This window comes from Calidris pugnax, unplaced genomic scaffold, assembly GCF_001431845.1.
Source record: "Calidris pugnax isolate Ruff unplaced genomic scaffold, ASM143184v1 scaffold134, whole genome shotgun sequence".
NCBI lineage: Eukaryota > Metazoa > Chordata > Aves > Charadriiformes > Scolopacidae > Calidris > Calidris pugnax.
In genome coordinates, this window is record NW_015090873.1 from 214241 (window position 1) to 235688 (window position 21448).

Genomic DNA, 21448 nt, shown 5'->3' on the forward strand with positions numbered 1-21448 from the left:
CAAACCCAACCCTCCACAAAAATCCAACAAAAACACATCAAAACTCTCTGACCCTGCAACCAACAGTTTGAAGTCACGACAATATTTAGCTACTGTGATCCTTTTCCCATGTCATCCCTTTGGTTTCCAACACACCAAGCCCTGGTCTCATTTGTTTTGTTTTGTTATTCCACAATATGTTCCTGTGCCAACAAGCAAATTCTCCCGTTCATCATTCTTTGCAGTCACCAGTGAATTCCATTCCATTCCCGGTGGCACCTCCCTGCTTCCCCCTCTTTCCTTACCTTCCTTTTCTCATGTCTTTCTTTTCTTTACACTGGTATTTTCTGCTGGTTCCGAAGAAGGGAGTCTAGTACTTCTGGCCCACGTTCCTCTAGAAATATCCAGTGCCTTCTCCTTTGATGGCAGCTCCTACAAGAGACAGGTCAGGAGACACCCTCAAACCCATCCCACGTGCCTTCGCTGTCGCAGGGTGGTGTGGTCTAGGGATGAGCATGGTCCAGGGATGAGTGTGGTTCTACCCCAGCCCCACTTGCATGGAGGGAAGGAAGCTCCAGCCCTGCAGAGAACCTTCTCCAGACTCAGCCAGCCCTTTAAAATCCCTTCCATTAGCAATCATGGAAGCCACTGCAACACGGGGAGGAGAGAACGCATCCCGCAGTGAGGCTGATGATCAAAAGAAAGTTTGATTAAAAAACAGTGTGTAGATTAAAGGCTAATTGGTTCTTCTTTCATTAATAGCAGTCTTTATTTCTTACAAAAGTTAAATAGCTTTGTAATTAACAGTGACATGTTTAGACTAGAGAAGGCTGAGTTTAAATCTCTATTAATGACTGTTTCTTGGATTTTAAAGCTGAAGTGAAGGCTTTCAGCCACTGTTTTGATCTTTTTCCTTCTCATTTACTACTTTTTAAAGGCATGTCAGATATATGTTTTTATCTTTGTCCTCCTATAGGGACTTACTAAATGGATTAGGTTGTTTAATCGGGTTGACCCCAGAGCCTCTTGCTCTGCCATTCTTTCTGGTGCCATCTTTGCCTGTATGAGATCTTCATGTGCTACTGCCCCGTAAAAGAAGGAATTCAGGCACAAAGTAATAGAATTTAAATTGTTTACTGGAAAGTTATACATCTGGCCAGCACATTATTACTTAAGATAAACAGTTTTGGGGTATGAAATTGTGCTTCTAAAGGGCTTGGAATGTTTTTGGGTTGTAACAGTATTCAAAAAATACCACCTGTAAAATGCTGTGAATGCACATCTGCTTTTTTTTTTCCCCATCGATGTCTTAGAAATGGTTGTCACCATTCTGGTAGTTTTGCAAAACGATTCCCCTTCTCTTAATGTTCTTACACATGACAAAGCTTTTCACTGAGCTGCCCCTGAAAACAAACAGCGTAGTCTGGGGAGTAAATCAGGGCAACTCTGATTTACTACTTTGCATGCTAAGGTAAGCTTTTGGCAGAGTAAATGCATAAACTGCAGAAAACTTTTTTTTTTTTTTTGTTTTGTTTTGAACAACCACAGGGTTCAACTGCCCTTCAAGGATTTCGTAAGGATATTTTGAAATTATGTTGCTTAGATTAGTATCTGTGTAGATAAAGCATCTCTGAATATTTTGCTGCTCAAAAAAAAAAAAAAAAAAGAAAAAGAAAAGGAATATTACATGGCTCTTTCGTGATTTTTACCCTTTGAGTAGATGGCAATTTAATACTTCCCTTTAAGAGTCTGTCAGGTGGAAAGATCCCGTGTGTACTAAATGGATACATTTTTGTCTGAGAGTCCAATGCTTTGTTCAGTCTGTCCATTTTAATCTTATTCTTGCACTACAGATTTATATAAAAGAGACGTTTCTTCTAGGTAACAAAGGGTCAGAGACCCAAGCAACAGAGAAAAGGAGTGCAAGTGGCATCTACTTATATCTGATTTTTTGGCAGAAAAAACCCAACCATGAAACACAAAGTTGGGAATTCACTTTTTGTTCATAGATTGAGATATTTTAGCTTTTAACAGTTTTATTTTTTCACTCTTATACCTTACACTCTTTTTCTAACGTATAAATCTATGCAACGTGACAGGATGCAATAATGACATGGTGAGTGATTTAACAATCTTATTTGCTGCCATTTATCTGTCATTCAAACCTGCCAAAATTCAGTGGAGTTATGGATTGACCATTTCATGGGTCTTTTCTTTCTTGGCCAAGATATTATTGATCTCAAATTGTTTCTCAACATTCAGCTTTCCACATTACAATTGCTGCAACCGTCATCAGGGCTCCTTGAGTTTGACAGATCCTTTTTATAGAGAAATTCTTGGACTCACTGGTTAAATCTCAATTTGTCACCTGGAGTGGAAGGTCACTCAGTCCAGAGGTCAGGGACATTATTATATTTGTGTGTGATTATTTACCTGTCTTTTCAGCTATGTCTGACACCTTTAATGAATTTCAAAAACAAATGAGGAATGCACTTTTAATAGCTGACTTGGTGAAATTATGCAAATTTGGGACCTGATTCTTTTTAGGATTTTAAATAACGTTTCATGTATTCTGTAATTCCAGTAGACATGCCAACTTCATAGTATGATGTATCCTTTTATATTGTAGCAATATGGACATTCATACCTCAGGATTGCACTCAGATTTACCAGGCTGCATGTCTAGAGCAGTTTTTTGTAATTTTTGAAAAGGCTGCCTTATTGGAGCCATATGGCTGGATTGTTAAACATCTGTACCATAGGAGTAACAATTCCAAAGCTTCCTGCCAGCTGGATGAATTACAGTTCTTGCAATTCAATGTGTATGTTCCAACACACCGACACCACAGTAGAGTGTACTTGTGATGAAAAGAAAAATCATAGCTATGTGATCAGTGCAAAAGTTGTGCACTCTTAGGAAATGTTGAATCAGTGGCTCAAACTTCTTGAATATTCATAATGTTTCTTCATATGTCAGATTTGTTGATTATTTTCACTTTATAAGGAAGCAGCTCATTAACATTTTAGAAGAAATGTTGTCCCCCCCAGCTTCTCACCTCAATTTTAATTCCTCATGGTGAGCATTCCTGTAACTTGGAAATATATTGTTTGAAAGCTGCTGGACTTAGGAAATATATTTTTCTTATCTTTATAGACACACATTAAAGCTGGTGTGAGTGCTTTCTGTAAGAGCCTTGCTGTTACATTATTCAAGTTCGGCATTCTGTACATCAATAATGCAACATAAATTAAGGGAAATGATATAGCAGTACATAGATACCTTGTATCAGGGGACATTCTTTTTCTCTCTCTGATTTGGGATGTGTGAGTGTGAGAAAATGGTGTGGAAGGCCGTTCTGCATATAGTGTTATTAATTATAGAGTTGAAATGACAGTAGGAGACGCTTTGAAATTTCTCCTTTTATATGCGTTTGAGATGACTCCATATGTCTTTTTCCCAGTGAAGACTGTGAGGAAAATAATTTGGGTCCTGTGCTCCCATCTGAGGGGAAACTGCACAGGAATTAGGAAATCCAGTGACATTCTTACCCCCGTGTGGAGACTGGGAGGAAGCCCTGTTTTCTATTGAACGAGCAGGTGGGTTGGTGGGAAAGCAACAGAAGGAGCTCACAACAGAACTGGTTGTCTGCGTTCAACCTCTGCTGCCATACTGTGGAGTGTAACCTTGGAGCCATATACTGATGTCTAATATACAATTTAACAGAACAGTGGAGCAGGCCAGAGCTCTGCAAACAGCAGAGGCCTTTGCTTATTCTTTCTGAGCACCTTGGGAGGCGGGTACATGTGCAGAGGAAGGAGGAGACCAGCCTTACAGGTAGCTCCAATCATTTTGTGGAGTATCTAAAGACACTGGGTTGCTGTTTACCCTAAAAATAATGGAGTGACCTCTTTGATTGGAAGGGGAAAAATCAATTCTCATCTCCCATCCATCGTTTTATATTTGCAGTCAGCTTCTGGATGCTGATAGATTTGCAAAGATGCTGGTGGTGAGAAGTAATGAAATAAGGGAGGGACTTCTGGAAGATATGCAGTAGGAGGAGGAGAAACTAAATGTTCATACAAAGGAATGGGAATAGCATAAAGGTGGAGAGGAGGGTAGGCTGAAGCTGTATAATGTCTCAAGGGGCTTAATAAACATCAGAGGAAAAATTATGCAGGCGTTACAGTTAGAAAAAGATTTAGATTGTTGCTTGTGTAGCAATAAAAAAGCTTTTCTGGCTTTTTTGGCAATCTCAGTTGAATCAGTATAAAAGAATACTGGGAATGTAGACACAGAAGGAAGCACTGGATCCAGAGCTACTCATAGTATTCACACTGATGGCCTGGATGCCTGGAAGCTTCAGCAGGATCAGAACAAAGAGTCATAGATGTGGGTTCATTGTTGAATTCAAAGAAAGAGCCATGCAAAGCCTAGTCTGTTAATTTGCCCACTTTTAGCAAAGACAGGTTGGTCCCCAGCTGCTGGAAGTCAGCAGAGATCCACCATGTATGAATGGACAATCTCCAGTTACCTCATCTTGACTTTCACACCTTCTTTAATGTCTGGGTTCCCTTTCAAAATCCCTTTCCTCTTTCTCCTGCTTCAGTGCACTCCAGTGTTGTTAGTGCTGGTTTGCCCTGAGCTGGAATGGTGTGGCAGGCACTGGTGCTAATCTGCAATAGCTTTATGGCTCAACCCTTCCCGTGTTGCTGGTATCCATTTGCTTGCACAAACTTATGAAAACAAGATCCTTTCCATCCCATGTATGAGCAATCTGTTTTTCAGGATGTATAAATGCGTACAGGACATTTGCCATTTGAAGGCACAGAACTCCAGGAGAGTTTGAGGTTCATTAGTAGTCCAGACACATGGAGAGCTGGGTTAACTTACTGAAATCAATAGGGTCAGAAAGGAGATGGATGTGTGAAATGAAACATATGTTTAATATTGAAGTTGTTTTCTTGACCACTCCTGTACATCCTTCTCCCATTCAATAGATTTATTTCCCTTGTGCTCTGAAGAAGTTTTAAAGCCCAGTAGAAAAGGAGGGAGAGATAAAGAGAGAGGAAAAGAAGTTGCCAAAATCAAGATGGCCTTTAAAAAGAGCTTCTGATGTACGCACAGAATCTGAGATATGACACCTTTTTCCACTTCTTTTCTATTGTAGTTTCCTCTGGCTGTGACCCTCCCCTGACCAGTCCTAGAGTCTTTGTCACACAGCAGCTCTAGGTGTCGGGGAAACCGTCAGTCAGGTGAGGGGGACTGTTCTAAGGCAGATTCCTTGTTGACTGAAACAGAGAAAGTCTTTGTGCTGTGCAAACGCTGGTCAGCAATAGCTAAAATGTTTGCATTATCAGCATTGGTTTGGTCACAAATCTAAAACAGGGCACTAAAATGTTTGCATTATCAGCGTTGGTTTGGTCACAAATCTAAAACAGGGCACCATCCCAGCTGCTGTGAAGAAAATCACCTCCATCCCAGCCAGACCCAGTCCATACAGCCGTGCTGTAGTTGATAAAATGTACTTATCAATATGATCCTCGTGAAATCTCCTTATGTGTTTTTTTTGGTCTTTCCACCTCTTAATTTCAGTAGTGACAGGGGACTACTTGGAAAACTGGTGAGAACCACTCTCTCAAGTATTTTTAGCTCACTTCAGAACCTTGGAAAGGATGAGCCCGTGTTGTCAGGTGCCAGAGATGGCTGAGGGTTTTGCTCCTTCCACCCTCTGATCTCTGCCATTTATAGCAACAGCCATGGATACCCTAAATATGCCAACATGGGCAGGCAGGAGGAGGCATGTGGCTACCTGGGTGCATTTAGGTACAGCTCAGCTATTCCCCTCTCCTCTAGCACAGCATCAAGACTGGCTGGAGGCACTTGGCAGATTGAATTCAGCCCAAAAGCTGCATGTTAGGCTTAAATATATTGCTTTCAGTATCTTCCTGTGCATAACATACACTTATTTTATGTGAACTTTTGGAACGTGTCTGTAATTGTTACATCCTTTTAGCAGTCCCTCTTAGAAATACTGGTGACATTCACACTAGGAATGCTGTATGAGTCTGCCATCTGAAATGCTCTACCAAACTCCTTGTGTTTATTGATGTTGGTTTCTCCAGTGCTGGGTATCTGGGAGGGGGTTCTTCTTCATAGTATCTTTTGGATACTATGACATTTTTATTACTGCAATGCCCAGAAATCTATGTGAAAACCACTAAAATCTAGTCTCACTTTGAAAAGCTTAGAACTTAAGTATGCAAATTGAGTCAAATAAAGATTATTTTTTTTTTTTCTGGCTAAAAATAAGAAACTTGCAAAGAAATTAAACCTGGTATTCAGTATATCAAGCAACAAAAGGAGGCTTTCAGTTACAGGAGTGTAGTGCATATGTGAGCTCTGCTGAAGTGAGTCACTGGTATGTACCTTTAGGATCTGATGACACTATATCTGCATTCACAGGTGTCATGTTTTAGGAAAATCTGTGGTTTAAATAGAATTCCTTTTAAAAACATCAGTTAGAACATCCAAAATGATCTTCTTTTTCACCAAATACTGAGTAATAGTTTTGGTTCTGCAATTGCTATGTCACATTTTTCTTATAGTAATGGGTAGGCATCTTCAGTAGTTTCTGATGGTATAGATAAAAGTTTTTACTTACAACTCCCATCTTCTATTTTTAGGCAACAGTGTGAGTCACAGGAATTGGAAAGTACATTTTACGATGTCTCATTATAGGCAGTTTCTCTAGTCACTAAGACATTACTAAGAAATTGGACTTGACCCTACATCAGCTGACCTCTTGCAATCCAGATTGTTTACAGCCAGTTTAAAATAGCGGCTTCAAATGAGAATCACTGCCCATAATTATACAACAATTTGTTTCTTGGATTGGTTTTTTTTGTAGTTCTTTTCAGTAAGTTGCTCTGAAACATGTTGCTGTGGTTTCTTTTGAAATGTGAGGAAAGTGAAAAGTGTCTGCATTTAAATATTCCATCCCCATGTTAGTGTAGGTTATACATCAACACGATCTTCAAACAGACCATTCTTCTATCCTTGATTTCATCGGGGTGACCTTCATTTGCAGTGTGTGGCTTGATCTGAAATGAAATCTGAAGCGCGTTGGCTCTCCAGGGCCCACGCCATCGAATAGCCTGGCCTCAACGACAGGTTTGCCTTTAGAAATTTGTCCATATTCATCCTATTTTGGTGAGAAACAAAGAAAAGGATTTTTGTTAGGTTGGTTTGATGAAATTTGGAATAAAAATGAAGAAAGATTTTGTTTGAAAAATCAATAGTTTATCCAATGTGCTATAGGACTGAAATTTATCTAGGGGAATCGGTGTAATTTAGTTTCGTTAGGTGTTGCTTTCCTCAGCAAAGGTAGCCAGAAGTATCATGCGGTCCAGGTGTCTTGATCTATCTACTTTTGATCTTTTAGGAACAACATTTTGGATGCACCCATCCTCTCTCTCACACACAGCACATACTCTCTGCCTATGAAAATCAATCAGCAGTGGAGCTGTGTCATTTACTGACAGAAAAGAGAATTTTCTTGGCATGAGACCCATAATTCAGGGCAAGTCAGTAATCGGAGAACTATGGACATGTGGCAATGCTACCAGATCCAAAAATATTTCACAGGAACTGTAGTGTGATGGAATTTGTACACAAAGAAATTCACTTAATGCCCTGAGTGCGTAACTGGTAGCAAAATATGCAAGTGCTGTAATTTTGAGGTGATTTCCAAAAAACAAGGCAAGATGGCTTGGTTTTTGTACCAGACTGTTTAGGCCAAAGTCCTGCTCATGTCTCTCTCACTGTCTGCTGTAGCACCTCTGAGAATCTTGCCCTTGTTATCAATGCTTTTTTTTTTTTTTTTGCTAATAGCTCGAGTTTTTTTCACATTATCCTATCCGCTTCCGTTATCACTGTTTAAATCAAACAGGTGCTCAGCCAGTGTTGGAATCCATAAATTCTTCGTGTATTTGAGTGATACAGCCCCAGTAAGAAAGCAGAGGTAGCGAAGCAAGGCAGTAGTAATATACTAACAACATTTCTGTAGCCAAGTTCACTCGGCTAGAAATGCCATCCCACAACCAATGAGTTTCCTACAGTTCTGCCATGTGTGATATGAGAACTTACCTCTTCAGCTGGAATTTCGTTATCACCTTCCTCAGCTCTAGGGCACTGTATCTTCTTCTGGTCTTTTTATGATGGAAATATTAGCTAATTTCTAACTTTGCACTTCGCAACCGGCAGCTCCCTTCCTATTCCAGCACAACTCCTGGGAGAGCCCAGGCTGCAGAGAGAGATACCTGTGAGTTGAAAATGGTCAGTGGTCTGATGAGTGCAGTTTGATACCACTTGCCATTACAGGTAGTTTGGTTAGATCAGGTTATGCTTGGTCTTCTTCTGGTAGGTTTGGCTGCTTCTTCACGTGTTGGCAGGAACGGTGAAAAGACCAGGGTTCTTCGTTAGGTACAAGCTTCTCCTTTATTCACCAGCCTGTCAAAAATTGTATTCCCTCAGGCAACAAAAAACATTCCCCTGAGGTTAAAAATAGAATGATTGGGGATACTTCCACTGGCTTGGGCACAGGAGAATTGCTTCTTCCCTCTTCTGTCCTCAAAAAAACCCTGGAGCCTCCTGCTGGCAAGTACTATTCCACTGCATTAAATTTTGGTGGAGTGAGGTCTCCTAGATCAGGGAGAATTAAATATAATATGTAAGAGTTGATGTTAATATTTCTACATTACTTAGGAAAAGATAGTAGTGCTCTTTCTAAAGGTGCAATATAAGGCACAATTTGCAGACAAATTGTCATTAAGTTTGCTGGTTGGATGAATCAAGTTCCAGTAGAAAATTAACTAGTGAAAATGTATTTTCTACAAATTGCTGGAAAGAGTTGGTCAATTTACCAAAATGGAAGGAGTAGAGGGAGGGCACAGGAGGGGAAAAGCTTTCCTGGGTCATAGATTCTGCTCTGCTGATTCAGAGTCTCTCTTAACCTCATTAACAGTTTGAACTAGTGATAATGATTGTTTTTGAACCCTGCAGTGTGGCAATGGGAAATCGTTTACCAGAAAAAGTTAAATGCTGAAAATTATCCCGCAGAATAATATTGTATTAGAACATTGATCAGCAGAATTGATCTCAGCATAAGTCTTTCCTCTCAACATGGTAGAACACAATGATTATTTCTAGTTGAAGCAATGGCAGAAAATGCATAAAATCAGTTGCAGGCCTTAAACAATCACCAATTATCAATATTTAGCTGATGTCCAAAGAATTCTCAATGAGCTCAGATTCACGTTCTGTGATGGCAGTGAGGAAGACTGAGCCTTAGAAATGGTGATTTGAGAGCGTGACTTACCTCAGGGTGGTAAGGCTTTCACCTGGGGGTGGAATTTGTGGTAAGTGATTTGAGAGCGTGACTTACCTCAGAGTGGTAAGGCTTTCACCTGGGGGTGGAATTTCTCTCTTCACCCCCCTGAACAAGCCCAGGTTCTTGAATCTCCTGATCCCTATGGCTCACTGGGGGTGAGCAAGAGACACCCCTGCATGGAGTGTCATCTCTGACCTTGGTCTGAGCTCTTTCTTTTATGCGCGATGTTAGTCGAGAGTCTGTTGAAATCAGGCATTAGACAGATGCTTTGTCTTCATTGCAGAATTTTTCTAGGGTCTTAAACTTAACTCCTCCGTGCCTTTGCACATATTCCTCTTTCCAGAGCTTGGTTGGGACTTTATCTACAGACTAAGGGATTAATGTTGCTTTTCCCCAGCCTCGTAACCTGTCCTCTTTGCAGGGCAGATGCACTTCAGTGCTCAGTCCCGCGATGCCTTCCCACACGTCCCTTTTTGTGCTTTTAAGTACTGCAAAGCTCTTCACACAGCCAAAGGTACAAAGCGGTTCAGTTTAGTGACCCCAGTTCTGCTCTTCTGACATTTGCTGCTACAAGGAGGCTGCTTTTCAGCTCTTGTTCAGACATTATTAAATGGTAAGTACTATCTCCCCTTCCCTCTCTCTACTAGACAGTTGAAGCCAATGGGGCATCAAAATGGCACAAAGAGTCTGCTAAATGTGTGCCTCCCATCGATCTCTCCTCTTGCAGGGCTCTAACCTTCTCCTCTATTACTGTCTCTGGCACTGTTTTATGGTCACTGATGCGATGCCATTCTTGTCTCAGGGATGTACTGCTCCAGCTCAGCTGTTCCTCAGAACCAGCCAGACTGCAATCCCAATAAGTGTTCCACCAGTCTTGCTTTTCTCAGAGCACACGGGAGAAGTGGCAGCCTCTTCTGTGCCTTGACCTTCCCCCGGCACAGTTTAGTTCCCTGACCACCCCCTAGAATAAGCCTAGAGCAGGCATGAGGTTGCAGCATGGACTGAACTTGATACTCATCAGTGTCAGATCCTCCAGCGACCAGTAAATGGGGAGCACACCTCCTGTGAGGGACCTGAGAGCCTGAAACACTGAGGTCTGGCTGGAATTATTCCAGGACTTGTTCATGTCATCTGTGTGGAACACTCAGCCATGGCAAGAAAGTGGGAGTCCCTGCCTTCACCTTCTCATTGGTCATCAGAGCCCCAAATTGCCCTTTATCTGGCAATAGAAATCTGAGCTGAAAATATGGTAGGTCTTATGCTTATTAACAAATCTTCACCTCCAAACAGATTCATACAGGGATTTACTGGTACTTTGTCAATGATGACACTGACATATGTCAGATTCTGCTCCTGGGAGAAGACAAAATCCTCAAAATGTATCTCCTCAAGTCTTTTTCTTTAGGCATTCACAAGTCATCTCTGGCACAGCTACTCCCAGAGTGTTGGCAGGGTGTCAGGGCTGGGGATAACACAACCCAGCTGCTATCTTGAACAGATCAATATCTCACTGAGGCAGTGGTCAGAGACTCCCCATGCCCCAGAAGACAGGAGAGACCATTGATTCTGTTCTGGTTGCATAGATGCATAGTCTCTAATTCCAAATCGGCCAAAAAATGTGATGGAATTACACCTACAGGAAAAGGAGTTGATCTTGCAACCCATTGCTGTGATATGATCTGCATCAATCTCTTCTTTCTTTCGCTCACATTGATCTCCTCGTTTCTCTATGGTTTTTTTAGTACTTTAATCGGATACCAAGGGGGAGATGAAAAATAAGGGTTGCCATACACTGAAACAATAAATTCCTCAAAGTCTGAGCCGGCTTTGAGATCTCTTTGTATCTTCATTTATTAAAGTTGCTAAACCCTGCATTAAAGTGCCACCGAAGGTGATAAATTCATGGCTGTATCCTGAGTGATGACCACAGAAATAGACATTAAGCAATGCAAAGGACTATTATCCCACTTCATTGAAACAATTATGCAGGAAACCACCTAATCAGCATGATTCCTGACGGAAAGTTGGTGATTTAGAGGGGGAATCTTCCGTTCCACAAATAAGCAATAATCTAAGAATGAGGAAAACCGACCTAGATGCATTAGCTGTGGTCATCTTTCTTCTACTATCAAACCTCCCCTTTCTGAACACATTCAAAGAGAACCTGGCCAAAAGCTGACTACAGGCTTATCTAATGAAGCTAATATCATGGACTCAGCACAACCTGGATTCACGCCAGTACATTAAGATGGAAACACCAGAGTGGCCCCGAATGAATAGATTCCTAATGGATAAGGGACAAGCATCTTTTTCATCTTTTTTTCATCATCTTTGACCTCTCTGCATTACCTGAAACCACTGGTATTGAGATAACTGCTATTTCACCTGCCAAAATTATTCTTTCCCCTAAAAGTGGCATGAGGGGCTGGAGGAATGCACTGCAATGGCCCAAATTGTACCAGAAACACATATTGAATAGAGAAGGAAAACATCACTTTTCCTATGAAATTTCTGCTTTGTGTAGTCCGTGGGGCAAAAGGGTTAGATGACCTGAAGTTAAAATACCAGCAAATATAGAAAAAATGTAAGTCTACCTTTGGTTCACAGCAAATAAACAAAATTTTGCCATAGTTTGGGTGAGATCAGTGTATAATGAAATAAAACTTGCAGGGGCTGCCTGAAGTAGGGCAGAGAAAAGGAAAATATTCTGAAGAATTTGCAGTCGTGGGGCGGTGTCCTTGTGCCACGTGTGCAGTCAGAATAGACCCGTTCGGGTCTATCTGTCCTAGTTCTAGGAGCGTGCCTGAATTTCTCATTTCTCTGTGCTCTCGGATAGTAGCATCTCTATTTTCATTTAGCAATATTTTCCATTCTTATAATGTATCTACAGTAATTTATGCTTTCCGTCACCTCCTGGCTGCACCACAGTCCCTGGGCAGGAAGCCCACAGAGCCCAGGAAACTCCAGCTCATACAGAACACTCCAGCAGCACGCGCCGCTATGAATGAGTGTGGTTCATGAAGCCTATTTTCTACTTTCTACGCTGGGTTCCTTTAGACTTTGTCATTATACTGGTCTTTGTTTTGAAGGTATTTTGCTTGTCTGGCACGATACAGCCCTACCAGCTGAAGCGGGAGGGAGATAGAACTTGCTGAGTCAGCAGCTGTGAACTCCTCCAGGTTCAAAGGACTGCTGCAAATATGACTGCAAGCACAAGACATTTATTTTTTTTGACTCTGCCGTTTAGGAATTGAATTAAATACGAAAGTTATATGTTTGGACAAGCCAACAAAATTTTCCCAAGCTAAATCACTCCACGCTTCTTCCCCTAGAATGAAACACTTATCTAAATGTTCTTTCATCTCTAGGGAAGAGGCTGAGAAGGTGGTTGGGGCAGGTGGTAGTTATGTTGCTTAATGGAGTAGAAGCAGTCGATGGGTTGATAATGTTGTGATGAGCAGGGTTTAACAGTGAGTATAACAGCTTGTACAGGGTTAAACAGTGTTCCAGTGGTGAGAGCCTGGCCCAGGTTGCCCAGAGAAGCTGTGGCTGCCCCATCCCTGGAGGGGTTCAAGGCCAGGTTGGAGGGGGCTTAGAGCAACCTGGTCTGGTGGGAGGTGTCCCTGCCCAGGGCAGGGGGGTTGGAACTCAATGATTTTTAAGGTCTTTTCCAACTCTAACCATTCTATGATTCTATGAAACTCTGTAAATTCCTAGTTTGGGTCCGTGCAGAGGAACACCACACCAAGGAAGACGGAGGAGCTCTGGACCCCTGGCTGCTTTTCTCTGGGATAAACTCTCTGTGGTGTCATTCACTTGAAGTAACTCTGCAATAAAAGGATTCTCCAGTGTGCTCCACTTCACGGTGTGCTCCTCAATAACAATATCATACCTCTGTGGGCAGGAGACACACACAACCCATTTAGTATATCTAAATTCAAATTCAGGACAACAATTAAAAAATAAGTGCTAGTGTTAGAGAAATCTATACAGTCATTTCAGGTGTGAAAAGAGTTTGAACTTTAGGTCTATTTCCCTGAGGATTGTCCTTATATGTTATAAAAAGCACTGTTTGTAATTATAAAGTAAGTGATAAGCATCAAATGAATTGTTACAGAACCCTTTTGTTGACTTTATTCCATGATAAGGAGCAGTTGCTGTGTGACCTTGAATATGGCCAAATAACTCATGCTAAACGCATTGCTACAAAGATGGCATTTTGGCAGGGCTTTGATGTAGGTCATTTTATTACCAGGCTGAATCAAACTACAAACTGATCTTAAACTCATGCCAAGAATGCTAATGATAAACTGATCAATGAGGTGCTGGATTGTTCAAGAGAACTGGTCAAGGGAAAATGCAGACATAAAAAGCCTGGAATTCCAAAGGTTGAGCTGCTCGGGCTATTGTACTGGGAGGAATTATATTCCTTGCATTAGTACAAGTTTTCTTTACTCCAGGGGCCTTTAGCTGAGTGTTGAACAGGACGGTGTCAGAAAGTATATACTTATCTTTATTTTTCTTGACCTTTATGTGCAAGTAATTTTTATAGTTCCATTAACTAGTAAGATCATTTGCAAACCGCTGTACAAAGTATATTATGAAGAATGCCTTGGGGACCATTGTATCCTATTATGTTGAATGTTAATAGAATGAAAAATTAATTTAAACTCTAAAGATTAGAGCAAGGCAAGACTTCTCTTTTATAGGGGAAATTTGACATTTTATTTGCTATGGTAAAACTTTAGAGTTGTACCCTAATATGACCTTTATACGGACCTTAATAGGCCTGATTCAGTTCAGACAGTGCAGGAGCCTGATTATTTGTCTCTTTGAATAAAATGGCTTCCCCTTTTAAAACAGGGGGATTTCTTTGACCCCCACATATGGGATTATTGCCACGCAATTTTCCAGCTTTAAATAACTTTATGCCAGTGAGCTCATAACTGCTTGTTGAGCAAGTTAATAAACCAGAGATGAGAGAACCCACAGTTCCAAGGAACGTCTCTACCTTTCTTGACTCTTTAATTGCTCATTAAACATTGTCATCTTCAGCTATGCAGGACTTCAAAACACTTAAATACAGAAATGCAGTTCTCTGTAGTACTTTTTTTTTGGTATTTTGCATATTACTGATGGCTTTAGAATGAGGAATGCCATCTTGAGTCGTGCCTGTCAGTCCCCCATAGCGCTCCTCCCAGGGGACTGGAGCTCTACTACAGAAGTCAGGACTGCAAGGGTGAAGTAAACTTTATTAGCTTAATTAGTCATTATTATTTCATATTTATGATAACATAGTTAAGGCATGATATGTTTGTGGGGCTAAATCAACTAAATTTAGACCAGTAACGAGCAGTTTTCTTATTTGGAAGAGCACAGGAACAGTCCACCATCATCCTTGTGTCTCACAGATCATGCCTTGACCAGAGAACCTTACCTAGTTAAAAGGATAAAATAGTTGCATGTTTTACATGTAAGAATGATTTATTATTGTAGCTGTAAAGATCTGTACAGAGAACAGAAAAACCTCAGTTTTTATTTCTATACCTCTTAGAAAAGTAATGTCTAAGAGACACATCAATGATATTTAGCCTTTTGATTTAACCTTTCCTTAGATAAAGCTGTATGGGGTAGAATTTTCAAAGTATTCCAATCCCACCAGATTGTACATCTTTTAGCACACTGTACTTTTAATAATAAGTTTGTGGCTATTCTGTATGTTGTCTACTTGTCATGGACATCCAGCCATTTTTAAATGATTGCACGAAGGTGTGTATTTCTTTATTGGAAAATCCTGTTTTTCTGATACCCTGTCTTGAAGTTCATCTTACGGCTGTAGCCTCGGATGCCTCACTGTCTGCAGAAACCCTAACTCAAGTGAAATAAATGCACAAAAGATTAGGACAATTAGTGAATAGAGAATTAGCTATCAATATTTCATGCCCCCTGCAATACTGTCTAAACACAAGATATGAAATAAGAATAAATCGCACTTTTGATATGCAGTAAAAAGGAAATGACTTATGAGGCAACATTATAATCACTGGTCTCATGTGATTTGATGGATAAAAAGCAGGAAGATTTTCCCCAAAGGATTATTTATTCAAAGTTTACTTGTGATTTGAAGTTGGATTTAAAGGTATTGTGAATAACTTATTGGGTTTGGTCTCCAGCGACCCAAGCGCAGAATAGACAGCAAAATGTTCCCATCAACTTTGATGCTGGCTTGAGTTGCAGATTCAAGATGTGCCCAAACAGAATGTGAAATACAGCAGGAATTGTGCAAACGTACAAGATGTTGGTAGAAAACATTTGGCCCATGAGATACCCAGGAAGAGAAGAGGTGTTTCCCATGCAGGCCCAGTGCGACTTTAAAGCACTGGCAGATTTAAAATGAATTGGGTAGTTCAGCTTGGGTTTCAGTACAGTGACAAAAAGCTACTTCCCAAACCAGCTTTGCTGGCCTTGTTTTAGACAGAAATGAATTAATCTTTGTCTTGGAATAAGGTTTTGTAGTCCAGCTTCAGCCAGTTCTTGGTTAAGTAAGCACAATACCCACATTTCCCATCTGATAGAAAAACACAGCATATAAACATGTAGCTTATATATGCTATATATGATACATAGCGTATGTATTTTATATATATATATATATATATATATACACACATTTTAATCTCATTGCTGCTACATCATATTCATTCATAATTTATACATGTTAGTCTAGATGGAAATTATATATTATAACTGAATCGTCCAGTTTGAATCAATGACACGGAGTTTTTGGCAATGTCCTGAGTGGTAAAATGGAAATAAGGTAGTAAGCAGTAAAGTTCAGCCTTTAAAATAGTTCTTTGATATTGTCCAAGTTTTTTAGTATGTGATGGGCAAACCAGCATACACTGGGTAGTAAGTCAGACACTAAAGCAGCACTGAAGAGAAATCTTAAAACCATGAGCTGTTCCTACTCAGGGAGAAGAAGAGGAGATTCTTCCATGTTTATCTCTAGTTAGTTATACGTAGATATATAGATATATATATAAAACTGGCAGGTGAGACAGCAAAACCAACCAGCTTTTCATAGTTTGGACCCTGATGGTGTAGAGCTTCCAATAATCCCAACAGTGGACAAATATGATCTAGAATACTGTAGTTATGGAAAACTTGATGGCCTTAAAAAGATGAGGCTGTACTTAAAGCTACTGTATCCTGCAGTAAAATTAGTTCTTCTTGAGCTACTTTTTACAAATCTGTTTTGGATATTAATATACTTTCAAAACCGAGCTCCATTTTATCTTATGAACAGGAGCAGCTTGAGTGCAATAGAAGAAGCTGGTATTCTGTAATATAATGATAATAAGTGTCAGATTGGTAAAAATTTTACTATGAAGCAAAACTGCAAACAAAAGTAATTTTTGGTGTTAGAGTTTTTCTTTACAAAGAGCTGAAACGACAAATGGGTTTATCGCCATCAGGAGACCTATATGTTATTTTGGTCACTTAGTATTAATTAAATCCTGCAAGTAATTCTTTTTTGTGTGTTTGGTTTGTTTAATATTTTTAAACAAAATATTGCTCTCTGCGGCGTAGTTTGCTGTATGTTTACCAACCACTTAATGTGTTTGTGCATTGTTTGTTCCCAACAGCTCTCTGCACAGAGGAGTGTGTGCACGGAAGGTGCGTCTCTCCCGACACGTGTCATTGTGAACCGGGATGGGGAGGGACCGACTGCTCCAGTGGTGAGTAAAGATTGCAAAAATATGATAAAGATACATGCTGCTGTTAAAAAAAGGCCATAGAACTTGGATGCTTTAAGTGGAAAAATCAAGGTTGTCAGTTGGTTATTTTGCAACAATTACTATGTGATAACACCCTTTCCTATGAAAATGAATTTCACCTTTTTTTGCTTATTTTTACAAAAAAGTGTTAAATGCAGTGCTCTCAAAGCTTTCGGTCCTGTTATTGGGATACCAATATAGGTAATATAGCTCTGTTATGAATTTTTTCTCTCTTAAATCTTTGCCACAGCACATTGTTCATGAAATACTCTTTGTAGTACTTGGAGTTGTTTGGAGAGCACTCTTTCTAGACAGAATCCTTGGTCCTGTGGAAGCCAGTGGGAATTCTGCCACTGACTCTTCACGCAGCCCAGATTCCACCTTCTGACTTGAAATCCACACCCTAAATTATCTGTACCGCAGAAATTGGGGAGCTGGTAGAGGTGGGAGTTCAGTACCTTTTCACTAAGAAGTTAATTCACACTTGAGGCTTTCAATCTATTCAGCTGGAGAAGGCACGTATGTCAAAGGGTCTTAATTGGTAATGATAAGTTGGAGTCTGTGTGATTAGTTCATGCTGGAAGGAAGCAGGGAGGGCTCTTGCTGGTCCCACCGTCGCCGTGTTATGCAACACAGGCCCCGTCCCCTATTGACGGAACGGAAATCAGCTCGTTAAATGAAGTCTGTTTGTGCGTCAGGCAAGTAAATAAAGCTGCATCGAGAAAGATGCTGTGAGTCATTTACTGAATGAACATTTCATTTTGCTTTTACTTCCTCCCTTTCTCGCCAAATTGATTGGGAGCTTAGAAAAGAGGCAGCATTACCAGGCTAGAAGATAGCAGTAAAGGGATCTATACAGGGAGGCATTAGAAGAGTTAAGTGGGACTGGGGATAAAAACCTCCAGAGCCTGAACGCAATGGGGCAGACTCTTCTTCAGTCAAGGTGCTGGTGCTTTGTCTGCAGCTTTGCTGATGCCTCCTCTGTTCCAGCAGAAAAGGTGATAGGAGGAGAGCAGGGAGGAAGCACAGAAGGAAAGGCCATGCTTTGGGGTTTGCAGCAACCTTTTGGGATTACCTAACATATAGACAAGGGAAAAATTGGGTGGCATACCATACTGAATAGCTATCTGTAACAATACCTTAAAAAAGAAAAATAGTACCATTGTAAAATACTGCGTAGAATCTCAGCAACTCATTTTAGCCTTTAGTTATTTTTAGTAATAGATATGTTTAACCTAACAGCCAGTGAGTATTTATACAGTGCATATGCACTTAGAGAAGTTAAAAAAGAAATGAGAGAAAAGAAATACCGTGATACCATGACACACACGTATAAATGTATACATTTATACACACAGGCACGCACAGAATAACGAGCACTCCGTGCTTTTTAATAATGAAGAGGAAGGGATAAGATGTCAAAGTACAGATGGGTCTCGTGGACTAAAACTACCCAGTGACTCTTATTAAATTGCACTAATCTTGCAAGTGGAGATAAAAAGAAAAAGGAGGTTTTTCCTATATTGAATATTTAGCTTTTTAAAGTAATTAGGAATATTAAAGCACTGACAATGATTGAGATAGAAACATTATTCATAACTTTTATTTCCGCACTGGGCAGCAATCCAGTATATTTCATTTATGAGGTTTCAGTGGTGGAAAGAGAAGCGTTAGCCAATTCCTAAATTAAATATGCCCTGTTAACTTTTATAAATGATAGCCCAGGATTAGCTTCAGAGTTTAAACTTTCATTTTATTAATATAATTAGTGTGTTCACTGGACTCTAGTGCCCATTGTCTTTCATTCCATTTGTTATGTGCCGGACAGCATGCATCCTTGTCCTGAGGTCCGATCTGACGAGCTTTGTCTGATGTAAAGCCTGTCATTGTGAATGGCCTGAGAGGAGTGAGCCTTCCCTGCTGCTGAGAGAGCTCCTCACCTTTACGCTTGACACGAGCAATTTGGATGCCTGGCCTCTTTATTGTTAGGAGATTTTCTTTAAATGAAAAGGTATAGACGGATACCAGCTGAATACAGTGCAGTTGTTACTCTGAGTATTTCCAAGAGAGAAGCTGGGATCCTTTGCCAAACTGAGGTTAACTGGGATTTTCAGATACATTGATGATCCGTGTCCTGAGTCATATCTTATTTTATCCAGTAATAATGTGGAAAACATTTTTCACTTCTACTGGACTAATGTGTTGTCTGTGCCAACTTTCTTCCTATTACTTCATTAATATTGGGTGGCTACTATGAAGGTTACATGTTTGCAATGACAATGACATGTTTGCTGGATGTATGTGAATGGCTGGCCCTGTGGGGCCGTGCTTGGGCTGAACTGAAGCTGTTGTGCCACCCCACGCCCCGTGGGGCCAGAGCTTCCTACGTGACCCTCAGTATCCATGGTTTTATTAGGTTACAGGCATATTGCTTTTAATGTTGGCTATTTGAAAATGATTTTCCTGGGAAAGGGATTGCTAGCCAAAACACACCCTTTAAATTTAGAAAATCTCACAGGAGCTGTAATTATTTCCTGAATGATCTCTCCTGAAAACAAGGGTGAGAATTGGAGCCCACCTGACACTGGGAGTCCTCTGTTGTCGTCTGCTTGGAAAAGACCTAGAGACTCTCACGCTTTTTGAGATAGTATTTCAACACCCTGCAGACGAGACCATGATAACGTTCTCAAAGTTACATATAACTTTCATTTGGTTTGATGGGTGAAATTCAACCATAAGCAGAGCTCCAGCACAAGGTCCAAATGTCACTTCAAAACCAGAAGTTGGATCTGAATGTTTTTGTGTTTTGGTGCGCCGCAAAGCCTGCCCATGGCAGGAGGGGGTACAAATTCTGAGCACAGATTTCCTACAGGGAGGCAAGGTTTTGGTGTTAAATGCAGTTTCCCAGTGTTGCCGTTCTCCCTTGGCTAGAATATACTCAGTCAAATGTTTTGAATAGTTACAGCTACAGCCTGTCGTCATCCAAGAATGTAATCGTCTTTCTCAGACTCTGTTTCATGCTTTCCTAGAACTCAGCCTGTGAGACGACAATCACAAAACTTGCCATTCAGTGCAGCTTCCCAGTGACTGACTGATCATGGTACATGTTAGAGTTCATCTGTTGTCAAGGTTAAAATAACTTCAGATGAATTGCTAAACAATTATAAAGAAACCCCGTGCCATATTCAGCTCTGCATGCCTCTATACCTGTGTTTTACTGCATGCTGGTGTACATCTGTCGATGCCCGCAGGCCTAGCCTTGATTTCATGCTATAAAGCTGCAATATATTAAGGCTTGATTACCATAACAATAAAAAGAGAAGTAATGAGGTATTAACTAAAGAAGCTCTTGAATAAAATGTTTGCAGGGTTTTAATGATGCTAAACATTAAAAGGAGAACTCTTTAAAAAAACCCATACCTTTTCCTTTCCCTTTTAACTTGTTTTATTAAAATCGTGCCCGTTTTGTCCATGCAATCTGCACTGTTGTTTTTTTAAACACAAAGCAAAATTGCAAATGCTCTGTGTGAACTTACCTGCTCACCTGTCCAATTATTTCAAAGCAATTAACTTCAAACAGTATGATATACTGGCTTGAAGTTCTGGTAGGAATATAATTGACTGCTGGTGGTTCCCTGGCCTCTTCTGGGTCTTGATAATAGCCATCTGTATTTGCAAGCTGTTAGGCCCCAATCCAGCAATATTAAGCATATCCTTAACTTGACACATAGGACTTTTCATCGGCTTTAAGATAAGCAGGTTGTTGTAGGAAGTTGCTGAGTCAGTTTTGAAGAAACAGCTAAAAAGTCCTCGATGAAACCTAAATGAGCATCTCATTGAATTCATCAGGTCTGTGAGGAGTAAGGTGGTCTTTTCTTCAAAATGCTAAAACTCATCAGGCAATATTAGTGAAGACCATTTTTACTCTCATGAGTGTTTTTCTTTGTGGGGAAGATGACAGAAATCTTTCCAGTTAGAAGGGAATTCATGAAACAGGGGGCAACAGGTAGGAAAATCAAAGTTCAGAGCAAGAGCCTTGAATTAAAAGCAAGAACCTTCCAGAATTGTGTGTGCCAGTTTGAGGCATTTCAGAGTAAACAAACACAGAGGTTGTAATGAAAAAATAAAGTGGTTTTCAGAATGTTTGCTTTGCTATTCGTTTCAGGAGAAAATATATTACTTGCCCAAAGTGTAATTAAAGAGATGCTGGCATAATAATGCCAAATCATCTGCATTCTGTGTCACCCAGAGCAGGGAGATGATGATGTTGCTGTCTGGCATAGGCTGATCAGAGCGTACACA

At 40.4% G+C, this 21448-nt stretch overlaps 1 protein-coding gene across 1 annotated transcript in view; it reads left to right on the top strand.

Moving 5' to 3' along the window:
- Nucleotides 1–21448, top strand: part of MEGF11 (multiple EGF-like-domains 11) — a 291887-nt gene that overhangs the window by 76669 nt on the left and 193770 nt on the right. Inside the window, exon 6 of the mRNA XM_014946132.1 lies at nucleotides 17015–17107. Coding sequence (XP_014801618.1) covers nucleotides 17015–17107 — 93 coding nt within the window. The remainder of the gene's footprint in view (nucleotides 1–17014; nucleotides 17108–21448) is intronic.